General features: G+C 34.4%; 1 protein-coding gene across 2 annotated transcripts; it reads left to right on the forward strand.

The window, feature by feature from the left end:
• The first annotated feature begins 35 nt into the window (after window positions 1-35).
• On the forward strand, window positions 36-16,258 carry LOC132712993 (uncharacterized). Of its 2 annotated transcripts, none has more exons than XM_060695429.1 (8): window positions 36-179; window positions 3,274-3,544; window positions 4,088-4,230; window positions 4,917-5,042; window positions 5,386-5,490; window positions 8,380-8,512; window positions 10,908-10,983; window positions 14,701-16,258. In XM_060695429.1, exons 2-8 carry the CDS (start codon window positions 3,282-3,284, stop codon window positions 15,514-15,516), a joined length of 1,662 nt encoding a protein of 553 aa, XP_060551412.1. In that variant the 5' UTR covers window positions 36-179; window positions 3,274-3,281; the 3' UTR covers window positions 15,517-16,258. The 2 variants fall into 2 exon arrangements, with proteins under 2 accessions (XP_060551412.1, XP_060551413.1); XM_060695430.1 differs by lacking the exon at window positions 36-179 and adding an exon at window positions 1,665-1,686.
• Window positions 16,259-17,740: the final 1,482 nt, after the last annotated feature.

Raw genomic sequence — 17,740 nt, forward strand, 5'->3', positions numbered from 1 at the left:
ATATGAAGAATATATATCACATTTGAAATCAAATTTGTTTAATAAATACCTCTGTCTGTTTCCAGTTTCACTTACAAGAAAAATTAAAGCAAAAATAATTTCGTCCAAATCTCGATTTGAAATTTATTTTGATGGAAAAAAATAAAGATAGTAAATTTCACATTTGCAGACATAAAAAGGTAAATTTAAAGATCAGATATTTAAGAATTGTCTATTTTTGCATATATTGCACTTAACTGCGGTTGTTTGAAAAAGTCTTAATGTGAAAATACGTACGCAATTTTATTTTTTCTTGTTTGTCACATATTTTCGCGAGCTAAATTTTATTCCTTAAACAAACATTCAGCAATTCAATGGAGAAGATACAGAAGACCCAGGGCTACAGATAACATTTTGTGTATATTGGGTAATTACCCCTTATTTTGTGATCTATTGGGTTTTTTCTATTTTCTTTCAGTTATTTCTGTATTTTTTACCCTACCCCCTCTAACCAATTTGGGTTATAAAGTACAAGTTCATGCATTTTACCCAAAATTTTTGACCTTCATTGTAGACATTTGTAGGTTTTGTACGGTTATAAAAAAGCTACTTACTACTTTGCTTTATGGTTTATTGGCCTAGGAGATTTCCAAGTTGCCTTATATAATTTAAAGGTTAAAACAGTCTGAAACAGTATGATCTGCCTGATGTACGCGTTATGTAATAATTTTCGTCATTACGCACCAGTTCAAATGTAGTTTGTATAAATAAGAATTCATTTACTTTTTCTTACCCTTAGTTATTATTTCTATTGGGTTTTTAGACATTTTAATTGGGTAATAACGCAAATACGCATGTTATCTGCAGCCCTGAGACCGATACAAAAATATGTTTGCGTAACATTGTGACTGTCATAAATTGGACCACTATCTGTCTACTAAGCAAACATTAAAATATTTGTTAAAAATTTCTCCTCTCGCTTTAAACCCCAAAAAAAAATAGTGGCAATGTCAAAACAAGGGTTTCTTTTTTCAAGGACCAGGTCCAATATCTGTCTCATTTTCAACTGCTTTTGGCTAAAGTTAATGTAATAATATTTTTAGACCATTATGTGATGATGCTTGATCAGTGTCTGGTAAAAACTAAAAGAAAGAAATATTTTATTTTTTCCTTTGACAATATTCGTCTACACTACTTTAAAAATTTAACATAGACCCATTTAACCAATACACAGATTGACAGTTTCCGAACTAGCAGACGATAGGCTAAAATTTAACATAGACCCATTTAACCAATACACAGATTGACAGTTTCTGAACTAGCAGACAATAGGCTATTTTTATCAGTAGAATTGCAATGAAAGATAACCGGTTGTGTACCTCACTGTATAAACCTATGTTAAATGGGCTGACAGGGTAGGTTTAACCGTAAATTTAAATACCTTTAGTGTCAAACAATGTGTTCAAATATATACCGAGACGAAGATCACAAGCTTTTCATTGGTGTAATAAATTTTAAAATCGAACATTAACTCACCCCAAACTAGCAGTCTTAAAAATGGCTAAATTTGAATTGTTTGAGCATTTGTGACACATGGATTTTACTCGAAGGTAGGGGAAAAAACTTGTTATTTTTCACTCAATATATCAAGGACAAACCAGTTCTTAAATCTCTAAGCATTCAAGAGGTCTTTAAGAATAAATAAAAGTAAATCTTTATAAGAATTCTTTACATATGTACATTTTAATCTTTATGTAAGATTTCTGTAAAATTTGGCTGAAATTCAATAATTAAAAAAAGTTCTATTTATATCTTGAAAAAGCATAACCCTCTTTTTTAAAACTGACATGGCCTCTTAAAATAAAGTACCTAATCTCAACCCCTTAAGTATCTCAAAAATGTTACTGTTTAGTTTAGCCATAGAAGTGATTGTTATATGACTATGATATCACATGACTATGAAGTACCCTGAAGGATGCAGCTACCTGCTTTTAACATATTACCTGATATACAAGCCTTTTAAAGCCTTATTCACACATAAGTTTTCACATAGTGTTTTCATTTGACAGTAGCAGACATGTCTGTCAGAAACTAAGCTTTCATGCACACAAGTTCTGGACATCATACTAATTTCTAGTAAAAAAATAACAGCTCATGAATGAAAGGTTTGAGAATAGGTTAGGTGTGAGGTTAGGTACTTATATGATACCTCGGTTATTTACGTAGTTCATATAGAGACTGTCAATTGGTGTATTAAACTTTGAACAAAAAATATTTATTTACTGCAACAAGAGTTTGCATCAATTTTTTCAACATAAATATTGATTTTATTACGCTTACAGTTACCTACCTTCTGTTTCCAATGTTTGAGTAAACAAATATGCTGACTGGAAATTTTACAATTTTTCAGATAGTTCATCAACTCAGACGCCAGATTTCATGCATATGTGTTATATATGTGTGAAACTGATCTTTGAAAAAATAGAATAAATCATGCAATAGTGTGTCATAAAATAAATTATTATAATATAAACTGCAAAAGAGTTTTGAAAAATTTGGTAACACACATAAATTCTGAGTTATTTACAAGTCATAATTATTAAAATTAATTTGTCAGAGTTTAATTATCATTAGAAATTAACTAAACCAGACTTAATTAATAATATCCAGAAAGATTGTGAAGGAACGCGTTTTGCAGGTCATGCAAACTTTTTGATGATGTGCAGTGACTTTAAACAATGACGATGAAATTTCCTATATAATGATTTCTTGAAATATATTATGATTTCATTTCCAGTATATGTATAATGTTCATCAAAATAACTAAGTTAATACTATGTTTTTATATACAGGTAATGCTTAAATTGAACTTGTAAGTATTTTGATAAAAAAGAAAACCCCTGCCTATCACAAACAGTTTAAAAAAGACAAACTTATATATATTATATTTTGCAGAGGCAAATATTTTTTTAAGTGAAAGGCATAGAAAGTTACCAATTATTTTTAACATGCAGCAAAAGATAAAAAATTTAACTTCTAAATGTTGGATACTATAAAAGGATCAAATCTGCATCCATTAAGTTTTTAATTTCTTCAAAATGCCTAATTTTTCACTTTTTGAAAGGCGTGTCAGAGTGATATTTCAATGAAGTATATAGCAGCTGCTTATCTCTGTTATCTACATCTCTGTATTTTGTAAAACATTCTTGTTAATGTGATACATAATGTGGACAAATAATCAAATATGAATTTCATTGAAAGTATAATTGACAAATTGTTATTATATGCTTCCAGGTAAGAAGATGTTCAGAGCCCTGGCTAGGGTAAGGTATGACACCTTACGCCTCAACAAGATAGAGGAGCCACCGCCATCACCATTCCAAGTCAAGTCTTTGACAGAGCTTTCTTCTATAACATTGAACTGGTTCCCGTATCTGTTGGAGGATAACGGTCTGTGTATGTTACCTGTACATCTGGTTCCCAGGCTTCTGAAGATTGCTATCACCAATGACCAGTTCTGGTCAATTTCTACAATTATTGCTAACTGGCCTTTTGAAACTCTCAGGTAAGCGGAAATGTTGAATTTTAACCTTAACCATGCTAAATATCTGAAATAAACTTGTCCTGCCAGTCTTTCAGTGAGTTTGATATATTTTTTTATTGAGAAGTGAGAAAATTGCAATATTCATACTTCACACAAGCATGTAGCAGGTGTGAAAATTCAGATATTATCTTACATAGATGATAGAATAAGATATGAGATATATATTTCATCTTCACAAAAAACAGTCATTTTATGCCTAGTAACATTAGAAAAAAAAAAACACCTTATTTTCTAGAGGGTTGGTTCTAGGGGTTATTGAATGAGTGTTGGTTCAAAACTGAATTTATAATTAAAAGGGTTTAATATGGGAGCCTCTGGTGAGCAAAATATCATTTTATTCAACAAGTTCAATAAACTCTGTCAAATAAAAAAGCTTTGTCAAATAAAAACAGATTGTTTCAGTTAAAACATTTCCACATGAGTACACCTATACACACTACAATATACATAGAATACAGATCTACAAATTTGATACAAAAAATCTCATAATTAATTATATATTAGGTTCAGAGACATATTAACAGAGGAGGAAACAGTAGCATTTGAAGAAGATTTATGTGAGGTATCCTTTTACGTGTTTCAAGGGATAACCAACCGGACCAAACACTGCCGTCTAAAATGTCTCGATTTTACAGATATAATGCTCAGTAAGTTATAGAGGATATTCAAGATTTTTTTCTCTAAATACAGGATTTATTTTCATCGAGTGGTATGAAAGTAAATATTTCATGAGTAGTGGTACATGTAGCCACGAGTTAACCGCCACAAGTGAAATATGATTATTTTCATACCACAAGATGAAAATAAATCCTGTATTTTTATAGAGAAAAACTTGAATTTTCTGTTTATTTATATACATGTACATTTAAATAAGATTTGTATATTGGCTGAATTTAGAAGAAAGTGGTCTGGCAAGACATCAGTTAAAATACATAAAACTAGTACATTTTTCACTCATTTTACAGTGAAAATACAGAAAATGAAAATAAGCATTTTATTTCATCAATATTTCTCAATTTTTCATTTTTATTATATAATAAATATATTTATTAGAACATTGTAATTATGTACTCTAGATTAGACATATTCAGCATTATGTTGACATGAGATTGTTTTACATGCAAGACTTATCTGATATAATTACAAGTAAATATTGACATGTATACCTGTTGTTGTTGTTTGGATGGCAAGTGACTTTTCTTCATCGGTGCAAAATAAGCAGCGAGGTCTTCACAGTGAAATGAATTATAAATTTACTCTTATCATGAGATAAACTTCTTACAGTTTCTTATTTCTTGTTACCGTGCTAACAACTTTTTTATGGACATTTCAGGTCGCATATTCACAAAACTTATCATACAAACCTGGCCACTGCTGTCACTGAAGAAATCTCAGATGAAACCAAAAGTACTGGCTAAAACTATAGCACGGGTTGCAGGGATAAACAGTAATACAAAGGGTATGTTCGCACAATCTTCTTTTCTTTTGCAGATTTAAAAGATACAAAGCAGACACTAATTTTGAAATTCATACTATATATGTTTTATTTTTATAAATAGTTGATTTTTTGGACTGATCAATAGTCAACTGATTTACTGAAGTAAACGTGTAATAATTCATTTGAATTGCTATTATCCTATTGGACAACAAATAACTTAATAAACACTGAAGATGGAAAAGAATTAAATATCCTTTGCTATTGCAATATAAACAAAATAATACAATAACTTTATGTGCTATTTTTTGTGTTGATGTGTTTTTAAAACAAGATTTAGTTTAAAAAAGGTATTCATCTTTTATAGGTGCAGACAAAATGAAACTAACCTCAGAGATAATACCAAAGATACTGGCAGAGAGGTTGACGCATGAGGTCATTGTGACATCGGACAGAATTGTGCTACCTCGAGGTAGGGAGTCCTCTAATTGCATCAATTGCATAAATTTTCAGCTTGACTATTCAGAGAAAAGTAGGGCTTTCCTTTCACCCTTGTGTTAGGGTTGGTTGGCTTAATGTAGCCTAGACTCGAAGTTAGTATCTGAAAATTTTGCACATCTGTTTATTGTCAATTTTTATGTCTCCCCCACCTCGGGGGGAGACATATTGTTTTTGCCCTGTCCGTCCGTCAGTCCGTCCGTCCGTCAGTCCGTCCGCACTCACAGGACAGTAATTATGTGGCTAGAGGGACAATAGGTAACTGTTATTTCTCTTTGATGTCATTCATTCCATAATGCTTTTATGTGGCTATTTTCTTTTGTGTGGCTAAAAAGAACAATAGAGAGAACAAAAGAGTAGCCACATAATTACTGTCCTGTGAGAACGTCCGTCCATTCTTCGTTTCCGGACGATAACTAGAGTTCCTTTTGACCTACAGCTCTCAAACTTCATAGGATGAATGGTCTTATACAGCTGATGATCCCTATTGTTTTTGGGGTCAGTAGGTCAAAGGTCAAGGTCACACTGACCGTTGGTCAATTTCTCGTTTCCGGATGATAACTAGAGTTCCTTTTGACCTACAGCCCTCAAACTTCATAGGATGATTGGTCTTATAGAGCTGATGATCCCTATTGTTTTTGGGGTCAGTAGGTCAAAGGTCAAGGTCACACTGACCGTTGGTCAATTTCTCGTTTCCGGATGATAACTAGAGTTCCTTTAGACCTACAGACCTCAAACTTCATAGGATGATTGGTCTTATTGAGCAGATGATCCCTATTGTTTTTGGGGTCAGTAGTTCAAAGGTCAAGGTCACAGTGACCGTTGGTCAATTCTCGTTTCCGGATGATAACTAGAGTTCCTTTTGACCTACAGCCCTCAAACTTCATAGGATGATTGGTCTTATAGAGCAGATGATCCTATTGTTTTTGGGGTCAGTAGGTCAAAGGTCAAGGTCACAGTGACCGTTGGTCAATTTCTCATTTCCGGATGATAACTAGAGTTCCTTTTGACCTACAACCCTCAAACTTCATAGGATGATTGGTCTTATTAATCAAATGATCCCTATTGTTTTAATGGTCAGTAGGTCAAAGGTCAAGGTCACAACAGCGACCGTTGGTTAATTTCTCCTTTCCGGATGATAACTAGAGTTCCTTTAGACCTACAACCCTCAAACTTCATAGGATGATTGGTCTTATTGAGCAGATGATCCCTCTTGTTTATGGGGTCAGTAGGTCAAAGGTTAAGGTCACAGTGACCATTGGTCATTTTCTCATTTCCGGATGATAACTAGAGTTCTTATCAGTGAGGACATTTAACTATTATTGATATATCAGTGATATATCAGTTGTCTGGTTTTATATACTCTGTTCTTTTATCTCCATTTCCATTCCTGTTTCCATTCACAGTTATTCTTCAGCAGTGGGGGAGACATGCGCTTTTTTACAAAAGCATCCTCTAGTTTTTATTTGAGTGTGGATCAAAATTTTGTTGTTCCTTGAAGTATTTTGATTTTTTTTTTTTTTTTTTTTTTTTTTTTGCACACCATCGTTAACCTAAGCATCTTAAAGAAAAGAGATCAAGGTCAAATTTAGAATATTTCTTTTTTTGTGTCCATATCTTAATCACACTTTGATGAATTTTGAAATAACTTGGCACAAATGTTCAACATTCAGAATCTAACACAGATTCGGTAATCAAGGATGATCTTTGTTGGGTATGTTTCTTTCTATGACACATCTTGTTGGCTATTATAATTAGGTAATATCTCTAGTATTTTACAGAATATTACCAATTTTTAAATGTCTCCCTAGCAACTAAGATATTTGCTTGAGTTTTCGTACATATTTTAAGTGTCATGATTTAATTTTACTGACCAAGACCTGTTAATATTGATTTTCACTGAATTATTCCCTTTTGTGAATTTTCCTGTGACCATAGACCCTTTATTTTATTATACCTCATGTAAACGTTTTTCTTCAAAGCTTAATGTGACATCACATGGTGTCAGAGATCAAAAATTCCACTTGTCCACTCATAATTATGAGTAGACTTTAAGAGAACTTGCCGTATTGCCGGCACATTGGATTTAGAAGCTACTTGTGACAAGTGACTGAAAATGATTTTTGATACCTGTCATAATAAAATTATATTTTCAGATCAATTTATTGTCTGCTATATTTGATAAGAAATATCAGATCACATTTACACACAACATTGATATACCAATTATTTCATGGTTTCTTTTACAATCATAAGATTCTTAATACTATAATCATAATTGTCTACGGTATCACAGACCTCCCATGATAGACCATTTCACTTTAAAGACCAGCTACGTAAAACGATGTATATGTAGCCTTATGTCAGGATTATGATTTGAAACAAAAATTTAAGACATATAAAATCTGTCATATGTTGCAGTTCAGATAGATGTATCCATCCCATGGGCGGATCCCAAAGGGATGGATATTCTGTTTTGAACCGTAAACACGTCAGATATTTTTCCTTGCATATTCTACCATATTCCATCATATTTCAAATTTTTGACCGTAATAAAACAATTTTCCATGGAAATATATATCCTTATACCTGAAACTATTTTCTTACAACAGCATATGAAATTACAACTTTTTTAATAATGGTGAAGTTACGTCATTCTAAGCATGCCATTATAGCACATATTTCATCTGGCAACCCAATGCCAGATGTAATTTCCGATATGTGTAAATCTAACGGAACACCAGTCTGATATGCAAAAAAAGTTAATCCACTTTGGTGAAAGTAACTATGTTGTCTTTATGATGGAAAGGTTTATGAAGAATTATCATTAAAGTCAGATATAAAATTAATGTTCTTGTTTTAGGTCAAAGATTGGAAGTGAAGATAGACAATTGTCATTTTACATCCAACAACATGTTCTTCATGGATTACATGATATGTAACTGTCTGCGTTCTATAACACCAGTATATGTGACAGTCTCCAATATTCACATCAAGTATGTATATGGTAGTGTTATGCTATGTTATGATAGTTATGTCACGTTAATTTATTTTGTTTTCGAAAAACGACAGTTGCCAAGTGGTTAGAATCATTAGATCCTTGACTCTAAAACCACTTAACCATGACTGCTATTGAGTTAGAATCCCAACATGGACTATGGATTGTTTCAGATTAGGAAGCTATCTGTCTGGCTTTCCAAACATTGGTGGTTCTACTCAGGTGCCTGAAATAATGCACGAAGGAGCACCTTATGTCTTCCACCTCCAGTACAGCTGGAAAGTTGCCATTTGACATTTAAAGTTTTGGTGTGACGTTAAACCAAACCAAAACAAACAAAAAAAAACATTGTATATAAAATCACAGAAATCATCTTTACCGGCAAATTTATTGCATGTCAGTTTGTAGACAAATAATTTCTGTAAAACGTTTTCATTTTATAACCTAGAGTCTTCATAATTTAGCTTAACATAATTTTGGTCAAATGCTTCATTTTCAGCAATTTTATATAATGTAATATTATCTTTACCTCAGAATTACAGTAACCTTCGTGGTGTAATTTTCACAATAACTTTTCATTGCGTAATTGTTCAGGCATGTAATGCATATTTATGGGTTTTATTAGCTCACCTGTCACAAAGTGACAGGGTGAGCTTTTGTGATCGCTTTTCGTCCGGCGTCCGTCCGGCCGTCCGTCGTCCGGCCGTCTGTCCGTAAACTTTTACTTTAAATGACATCTCCTCATAAACCACTAAGCCAATTTCATCCAAACTTCACAGGAATGTTCCTTTGGTGGTCACCTTTAAAAATTGTTCAAAGAATTTAATTCCATGCAGAACTCTGGTTGCCATGGCAACCGAAAGAAAAAACTTTAAATATCTTCTTTTAAAAAACCCTAAGAGCTAGAGCTTAGATATTTGGCATGAAACATCTTCTAATGAGTGTCTACCAAGTTTGTTCAAATAAAAGCCCTGGGGTCAAAATTGGCCCCGCCCCAGGGGGTCTTTGATTTTCCCTATATGCATATAGTAAAAACTTAAAATATCTTCTTTTAAAGAACCCAAAGAGCTAGGGCTAAGATATTTAGCATGAAACATGTTCTAATGAGTGTCTACCAAGTTTGTTCAAATAAAAGCCCTGGGGTAAAAATTGGCCCCGCCCCAGGGGGTCATTGATTTTCCCTATATGCATATAGTAAAAACTTAAAAAGTCTTCTTTTAAAGAACTCAAAGAGCTTGAGCTAAGATATTTAGCATGAAACATCTTCTAGTGAGTGTCTACCAAGTTTGTTCAAATAAAAGCCCTTGGGTCAAAATTGGCCCCGCCCCAGGGGGTCTTTTGATTTTCCCTATATGCATATAGTAAAAACTTAAAAAATATCTTCTTTTAAAGAACCCAAAGAGCTAGGGCTAAGATATTTAGCATGAAATTTCTCTTTATGAGTGTCTACCAAGTTTGTTCAAATGAAAGCCCTGGGGTAAAAATTGGCCCCGCCCCAGGGGGTCATTGATTTTCTCTATATGCATATAGTAAAAACTTAAAAAATCTTCTTTTAAAGAACTCAAAGAGCTAGAGCTAAGATATTTAGCATGAAACATCTTCTAATTGGTGTCTACAAAGTTTGTTCAAGTAAAAGCCCTGGGGTCAAAATTGGCCCGGCCCAGGGGTCCTTGATTTTCCTTATATGTGTATAGCAAAAAGTTAAAAAATCTTCTTTGAAAAAACCCAAATAGCTGGAGTTTAGATATTTAGCATGAAACATCTTCTAGTGAATGTCTACAAAGTTTGTTCAAATAAAAGCCCTGGAGTCAAAATTGGCCCCGCCCCGGGTGTTATTGATTTTCCTTATATTTGTACAGCAAAAACTTAAAAATCTTCTTTGAAAAAACCCAAATAGCTAGAGTTTAGATATTAAGCATGAAACATCTTCTAGTAATTGTCTACAAAGTTTGTTCAAATAAAAGCCCTTGGGTCAAATTGGCCCCGCCCCAGGGGTGTCATTGGTTTAAACTATATGTGTATAGAAAAAACTTAAAAAATCTTCTTTTAAAAAAAACCCAATGAGCTAGAGCTTAGATGTTTAGCATGAAACATCTTCTTATGGGTGTCTACCAAGTTTGTTCAAATAAAAGCCCTGGGGTTAAAATTGGCCCTGCCAGAGGGGGGGGGGGGGTATGGAAGGAGGGGGTAGATTGTTGTTTTTCATTATATGTGTGTAGTAAAAACTTAACATCGTGAAATATCTTCTAATGGGTGTCTTCCAAGTTTGTTCAAATAAAAGCCCTGGGGTTTAAACTGGCCCCGCTCCGGGTGCCTTTATACAGGTGAGCGACCTCAGGGCCATCATGGCCCTCTTGTTATAATTTAGGTAACTTATATTTTATCTTCTGTAGGTCAGAGTTGATGGAAGGGGATGGTTTCACAGATTCTCTCGTGCCATTTCTTGTTCTAAGAGGTCAAGATACAGAGGTAAGGTCATAGGGAAAGTGCAATTTTACCATGATACCAAAATTGGTTTATCAATAGCTATCGATAAGGATGATGGACACACCTGTGTTGTCAAGCATTGACATTAACTTTTTCCACCCTAAATATCTTAAATGGACTTGTCCATCTTTAAATCTAGATGAAACCATTCATTCTTTTTTAGGGAAAATTTTTGAATATGTACTGATTGAATAGCAAACAGAACAGACCATAAATTGATGGCACAGGTGTGCTGGCTGATCATGGTCTGCACTGGTCACATGGGTAAAATCTGTTGCCACCAGTAGGCTAAGAGTTAATCAACTAATCTAAACAAGACAGGTTATCTTTAATATGGCTCTTGTACCTTTTTCATTCCAGTTGGTTCATTTTTATGCCCCCAGGGCGCATATTAAAATCTCTCCATCTGTCTGTCAGTCTGCAGTACCGAATAGGGATAGGGGGCTATCTAACTGTAAACAGAACAAAAGAGAACAATAGAGTTCATTCCATAAGAATAGAGTAAGGGGCCATTTTCCCTCTATTAAACAATAGAAAATAACAAAATAAATGGCCCCTTATTCCATTTTGGCTGGACATCCATGCGCCCCCACTTCATTTTTGTCCGGACTGTAACTTTGTCATACATTGAGGGATTTTGAAATGGCTTGACACAAATGTCTACCACATCAAAATGATGTGTCACGTCCAAGAACCACATCCCTATCTTAAAGGTCATGGTCACACTTACATTTTTAGTTTGGCACACTTACATTTTTAGTTTGACTATTCTAAGAATAGGGAGAGCTATGGTACCCACCAAGCTGTTTTCATCACACCTTGGTTAAGTTTTTGTGTGCAAGAGGTTTTCTCTAAAACTACTGGAGGGAATGGGTTTAAACTTTGCAAACTTATTTGAAAGCATAAAAGGAGGTCACTTTCTAAGGCCTATAACTCTAACAAGATTTTGACAGAATTATGGTCCTTTGAACTTAGAAAGTTCAACATTTTTCAGGCTCTTGATTTACTGTAAAGCACTGAGAATGCTGTCCTTACAGGTCTTGTTTTAAAAGAAATTTATTCCCTTTAATGAATCATTATAACATCATGAAATGAAAGAAAATATTGCTTATAGACTTCCAAATTCTCATGAAAAGTGTTAAAGATAGTATTGTAACATCTTGGTTTGATTTTTATTATACATCAGAAAAAAAAGAATCCCCTTTTGTCAATATTGGCTCATTTGGTTATTGTAGACATATACAGGAAGTCTTTATGTGAAATTACAATGCCCTGGTATTTAACATGTTGTATTGATTAGTGGACCTCTACAAAAATGACATAAATCAAAACCCTAGTGTACAAAATGGGTTCTGTATAATAAAGTTAAAACATAAATTAAAATTTTTAGCTCTTTAAAACTACGCAGTCAAGAGGTTAGATATTTGTCATAAAGCACCGATGAAAGCATCTGGAGGAACATTTCATTATAAAAAAAATTTGTTAAAATTTGATATATTAATGTTGCAGGAAAAATATACAATACAAAGAAATAAAATGCAAGAAATTAAATATCAGAATTTTAGTAAGAATGTTAGATGTTTGAAAAAATTGACGCGTTTTTAGCTCACCTGTCACAAAGTGACAGGGTGAGCTTTTGTGATCGCTTTTCGTCCGGCGTCCGTCCGTCCGTCCGTCCGTCGTCCGTCCGTAAACTTTTGCTTTAAATGACATCTCCTCATAAACCACTGAGCCAATTTCATCCAAACTTCACAGGAATGTTCCTTTGGTGGTCACCTTTAAAAATTGTTCAAAGAATTTAATTCCATGCAGAACTCTGGTTGCCATGGCAACCGAAAGAAAAATCTTTAAATATCTGCTTTTAAACAACCCTAAGAGCTAGAGCTTAGATATTTGGCATGAAACATCTTCTAATGAGTGTCTACCAAGTTTGTTCAAATAAAAGCCCTGGGGTCAAAATTGGCCCCGCCCCAGGGGTCATTGATTTTCCCTATATGCATATAGTAAAAACTTAAAAAATCTTCTTTTAAAGAACTGTAAGAGCTAGAGCTAAGATATTTGGCATGGAACATCTTCTAGTGAGTGTCTACCAAGCATGTTCAAATAAAAGCCCTGGGGTCAAAATTGGCCCTGCCCCGGGGGGTCATTGATTTTCCCTATATGCATATAGTAAAAACTTAAAAAGTCTTCTTTTAAAGAACAGTAAGAGCTAGAGCATAGATATTTGGCATGAAACATCTTCTAGTGAATGTCAACCAAGTTTGTTCAAATAAAAGCCCTTGGGTCAAAATTGGCCCCGCCCCTGGGGGTCATTGATTTTCCCTATATGCATATAGTAAAAACTTAAAAATCTTCTTTTAAAGAACCCAAAAAGCTAGAGCTAAGATATTTGGCAAGAAACATCTTCTAGTGAATGTCTACCAAGTTTGTTCAAATAAAAGCCCTTGGGTCAAAATTGGCCCCGCCCTGGGGGGTAATTGATTTTCCCTATATGCATATAGTAAAAACTTAAAAAATCTTCTTTTAAAGAACCGTAAGAGCTAGAGCTTAGATATTTGGCATAAAACATCTTCTAGTGAATGTCTACCAAGTTTGTTCAAATAAAAGCCCTGGGGTCAAAATTGGCCCCGCCCCAGGGGGTCATTGATTTTCCCTATATGCATATAGTAAAAACTTAAAAAATCTTCTTTTAAAGAACAGTAAGAGCTAGAGCTTAGATATTTGGCATGAAACATCTTCTAGTGAATGTCTACCAAGTTCGTTCAAATAAAAGCCTTGGGGTCCAAATTGGCCCGCCCCAGGGGGTCATTGATTTTCCCTATATGCATAAAGTAAAAACTTAAAAAATCTTCTTTTAAAGAACAGTAAGAGCTAGAGCATAGATATTTGGCATGAAACATCTTCTAGTGAATGTCTACCAAGTTTGTTCAAATAAAAGCCCTGGGGTCAAAATTGGCCCCGCCCGGGGGGTCATTGATTTTCCCTATATGCATATAGTAAAAACTTAAAAAATCTTTTTTTAAAGAACCGTAAGAGCTAGAGCTTAGATATTTGGCATGAAACATCTTCTAGTGAATGTCTACCAAGTTTTTTCAAATAAAAGCCCTGGGGTCAAAATTGGCCCCGCCCCAGGGGGTCATTGATTTTCCTTATATGCATATAGTAAAAACTTAAAAAATCTTCTTTTAAAGAACCCAAAGAGCAAGAGCTAAGATATTTAGCATGAGACAAGTTCTAATGGGTGTCTACCAAGTATGTTCAAATAAAAGCCCTGGGGTCAAAACTGGCCCCGCCCCGGGGTCATTGATTTTCCTTATATACATAGCAAAAACTTAACAATCTTCTTTGAAAAAACCCAAATAACTAGAGTTTAGATATTAAGCATGAAACATCTTTAAGTAAATATCTACAAAGTTTGTTCAAATAAAAGCCCAGGGGTCAAAACTGGCCCTGCCCGAGGGGTGTCATTGTTTTTAACTATATGTGTATAGTAAAAACTTAAAAAATCTTCTTTTAAAAAACCCAATGAGCTAGAACTTAGATGTTTTGCATGAAACATCTTCTTATGGGTGTCTACCAAGTCTGTTCAAATAAACAAATAAAAGCCCTTGGGTAAAAATTGGGCCGGGGGGGGGGGGCTATATACAGGTGAGCGACCTCAGGGCCATCATGGCCCTCTTGTTGATCAAATCATTTCAGTTATTAGATGGATTGTCATTGAGGCAGCTTGAAGAAGGAATTCTACACGTCATCTCACCGGACATCATGAAATTCACCAATCTTCAAAGTTTGGATATCCAAGACTGTAATCTCTACCTTCAGGAGGGAATAACTCGTAGTCGCACAGCTACTCGGTCACGACTTTGCAATATGTTCTCAGCATTCCATCATTTACATCGACTGGACATCAGTTTTAACTTTCTCATTGGTTGTCTAGGCGAGTTGCTCGACGCATTACAAAACCCATTAGACTACCTCAGTGTTCGCGGCTGTGATCTTAACGAGACCGATCTCAACAATTTAGCCAAATCAAAACATGCGCCTCATCTGCGAGAACTAAATATGTCAAAACTGTGCAGTTTCTCAATGTACGAAAGTGATAGAATAGCTCCTCTGCGTATTTTGAAAACGATGAAACATTTTCCGAAAATGACCGTGCTTAACCTTTCGCAGAACCACCTTCCGGATGACGGTATTAGAGAATTTACAGAGATTTTATCGAAAGATCTTGCACATTTGAAAGTGCTAGATATCTCGGGTAATATTATGCAATTTGAAAGTCAACTCCAACTGGCAAAGGCGTGTGCGGAAATTCCCAAAATGCAATTGGTGCGTCTGACCTGTATGAATAGTGCCGTGAATGACGATATATTTATGAATAATCATCAGATTGACGGAATGTACAACAAACTGATAGAAGTTATGAAATCTCGAGGTAGAGACGATATTCATATCGATGTTGTTCAGTTATCGGTAGGAATACTAGTCGACTGGTTTGATTTCATAAATGATTGACAAGATGCGTGGATTGATGTTGGATAGATGGGACAATAAAAACGATCTGCCTACAGAAGCACTATGTGATTTAGAGGCAACATTTTATAGATTTGTGAATGCCAAACCAAGATGACTTGTATTTTAGAAACTTAAGTGTTAACGGGATAATCTACAGCTGCATATGTCTTGAATTGAAATTTTCTTTCATTCACTACAGTTCATTGTCTGCCTGTTCAGATTTTTTTTTTGGGGAAGGTTATAAAAGCAAGTTGTTTTTTTGTGTAACTGAGCCTTGACAAATGAAAAATTGTGAATTTTAAGTTATACAAATGAACAGCATTTTTAGAAAACTAAGAAATTTAAGCATTGTAAATTGTTACCTGTTTGGGACCTGTGATTAATATGACTTCTGAGTCTTAAGTAACTGCTACCGTATGTTTTTTCATTTATGTACAAAATATTTTGAAATAGCATTGAACGTTAAAAAGAAATATATTTTCTATATTATGTTCAACAAAATAACAGACTGTATTGAAATGTTTGACTAAAACACATTTGATAAAGTGTACAGTTGGAAACTACGAGATTTTAATAATATGTAGTTTTATGTGTCATTTCAAATGAAAAGTATGTGAAAAAATAATTGTATAGCTTTTCATGTAAGATTTTGCCTCCGTTTATGAGTAAAATTAACATAGGAATAGAAAGAAAGGCAGGTTACATTACATGTAAATAGAGTGATGTTTATATATAGATGAACGCCGTGCCATGACAAAACCAACATAGTGCGTTTTGCGACAAGCATGGATCCAGACCAGCTTGCGCATTAGCGCAGTCTGATCAGGATCCATGCTTACCCTATTACAAGTAGAGAAACTGATAGCGAACAGCATGGATCCTGATCAGACTGCGCGGATGCGCAGGCTGGTCTGGATCCATGCTGGTCGCAAACCCATTATGTTGGTTTTGTCATGGCACGGCTCATTTATAAATCAGGTAACAGTGTGTAAAATATCAAAGTTGTCTGTGGCTGAATGATAAGATTTGCTGACTTATGACAAATTGATCTACACTGCTTTAAGTTTGAACCCCACCAGGGTGTTTAGGATTCTTTCATGTGGGGTAGCTTTCTAGCTTGCTTACATGAAGTTGGTCATTCTTGATGTATATACTAATGCCTGAAAAGCCAGTGATGAATATAGAGGCACCCCAGGTCATCATCCAATAGTAAATCTAGAAAGTTGCCATGTGACTTTTACAGTATTATTAGAACGACTAAAATGTTATTGAAATGTAAATACCTATGTAACAAATCAGCAACTATTTGTAAATATGTTTAATATATTGTTATAAATATGATGTTATATGTTCAAATTTCAAAACAGAAATACATGTAAGGCAATAAAGAAATATGAATAGTCCAAAATATTAAACTGTTGAGATTGACAATACACCCTGTAAATTAATGACCCTGAGCTTTTGTGATCCATCGCCCGTAAACTTTTACTTTAAACAACATCTCATAAATGGCTAAGCCAATTTCATCCAAACTTCACAGGAATAGTCCTTTGGTGGTCACCTTGAAAATTGTTCAAAGAATTTTATTCCATGCAGAACTCTGGTTGCCATGGCAACCGAAAGAAAAAACTTAAAATTTCTTCTTTTAAAAAACCCAAAGAGGTAGAACTTACATATTTGGCGTGAAACATCTTTTAGTGAGTGTCTATCAAGTTTGTTCAAATAAAAGCCCTGGGGTCAAAATTGGCCCCGCCCCAGGGGGTCATTGCTTTTCTTAATATGTATATAGTAAAAACTTACAAAATCTCCTTTAAAAAACAGAAAGAGCTAGAGCTTAAATATTTGACATGAAAATTTGTCTGATGAGTGTCTACCAAGTTTGTTCCAATGAAAGCTCTGGGGTCAAAATTGGCTTTGCCCCGGGGGGGGGGGGGGTCATTGATTTTCCTTATATGTCTATAGTAAAAAACTTAAAAAATCTTCTTTTAAAAAAATTTAAAGAGCTAGAGCTTAGATATTTATCATAAACCATCTTCTAATGAGTGTCTACCAAGCTGGTAAAAAAAGAAAGCACCTGGGTTAAAATTAGCCCCGCCCCAAGGGCCTATATACGGGTGAGCGATTTCAGGGCCATTATGGCCCTCTTGTTTAAGATATTTTTGTTTATTAATCTGTGGAGTTATAATAAAATGTCTGTAAATCACTTGCATTTCAACATTGTGGG

This window comes from Ruditapes philippinarum, unplaced genomic scaffold (assembly GCF_026571515.1).
Source record: "Ruditapes philippinarum isolate M1 unplaced genomic scaffold, ASM2657151v2 ctg3235_1_1_1_1, whole genome shotgun sequence".
Classification (NCBI taxonomy): domain Eukaryota; kingdom Metazoa; phylum Mollusca; class Bivalvia; order Venerida; family Veneridae; genus Ruditapes; species Ruditapes philippinarum.

What these genes read in the sequence shown, in the direction of transcription:
- LOC132712993 (XM_060695429.1), top strand. Translation starts at nt 3,282, where the DNA reads ATGTTCAGAGCCCTGGCTAGGGTAAGGTATGACACCTTACGCCTCAAC. An exon ending in TTTTACAGATATAATGCTCA is followed by an intron (nt 4,231 to 4,916) that starts GTAAGTTATAGA and finishes TGGACATTTCAG; the next exon opens with GTCGCATATTCACAAAACTT. An exon ending in TAAGAGGTCAAGATACAGAG is followed by an intron (nt 10,984 to 14,700) that starts GTAAGGTCATAG and finishes AAATCATTTCAG; the next exon opens with TTATTAGATGGATTGTCATT.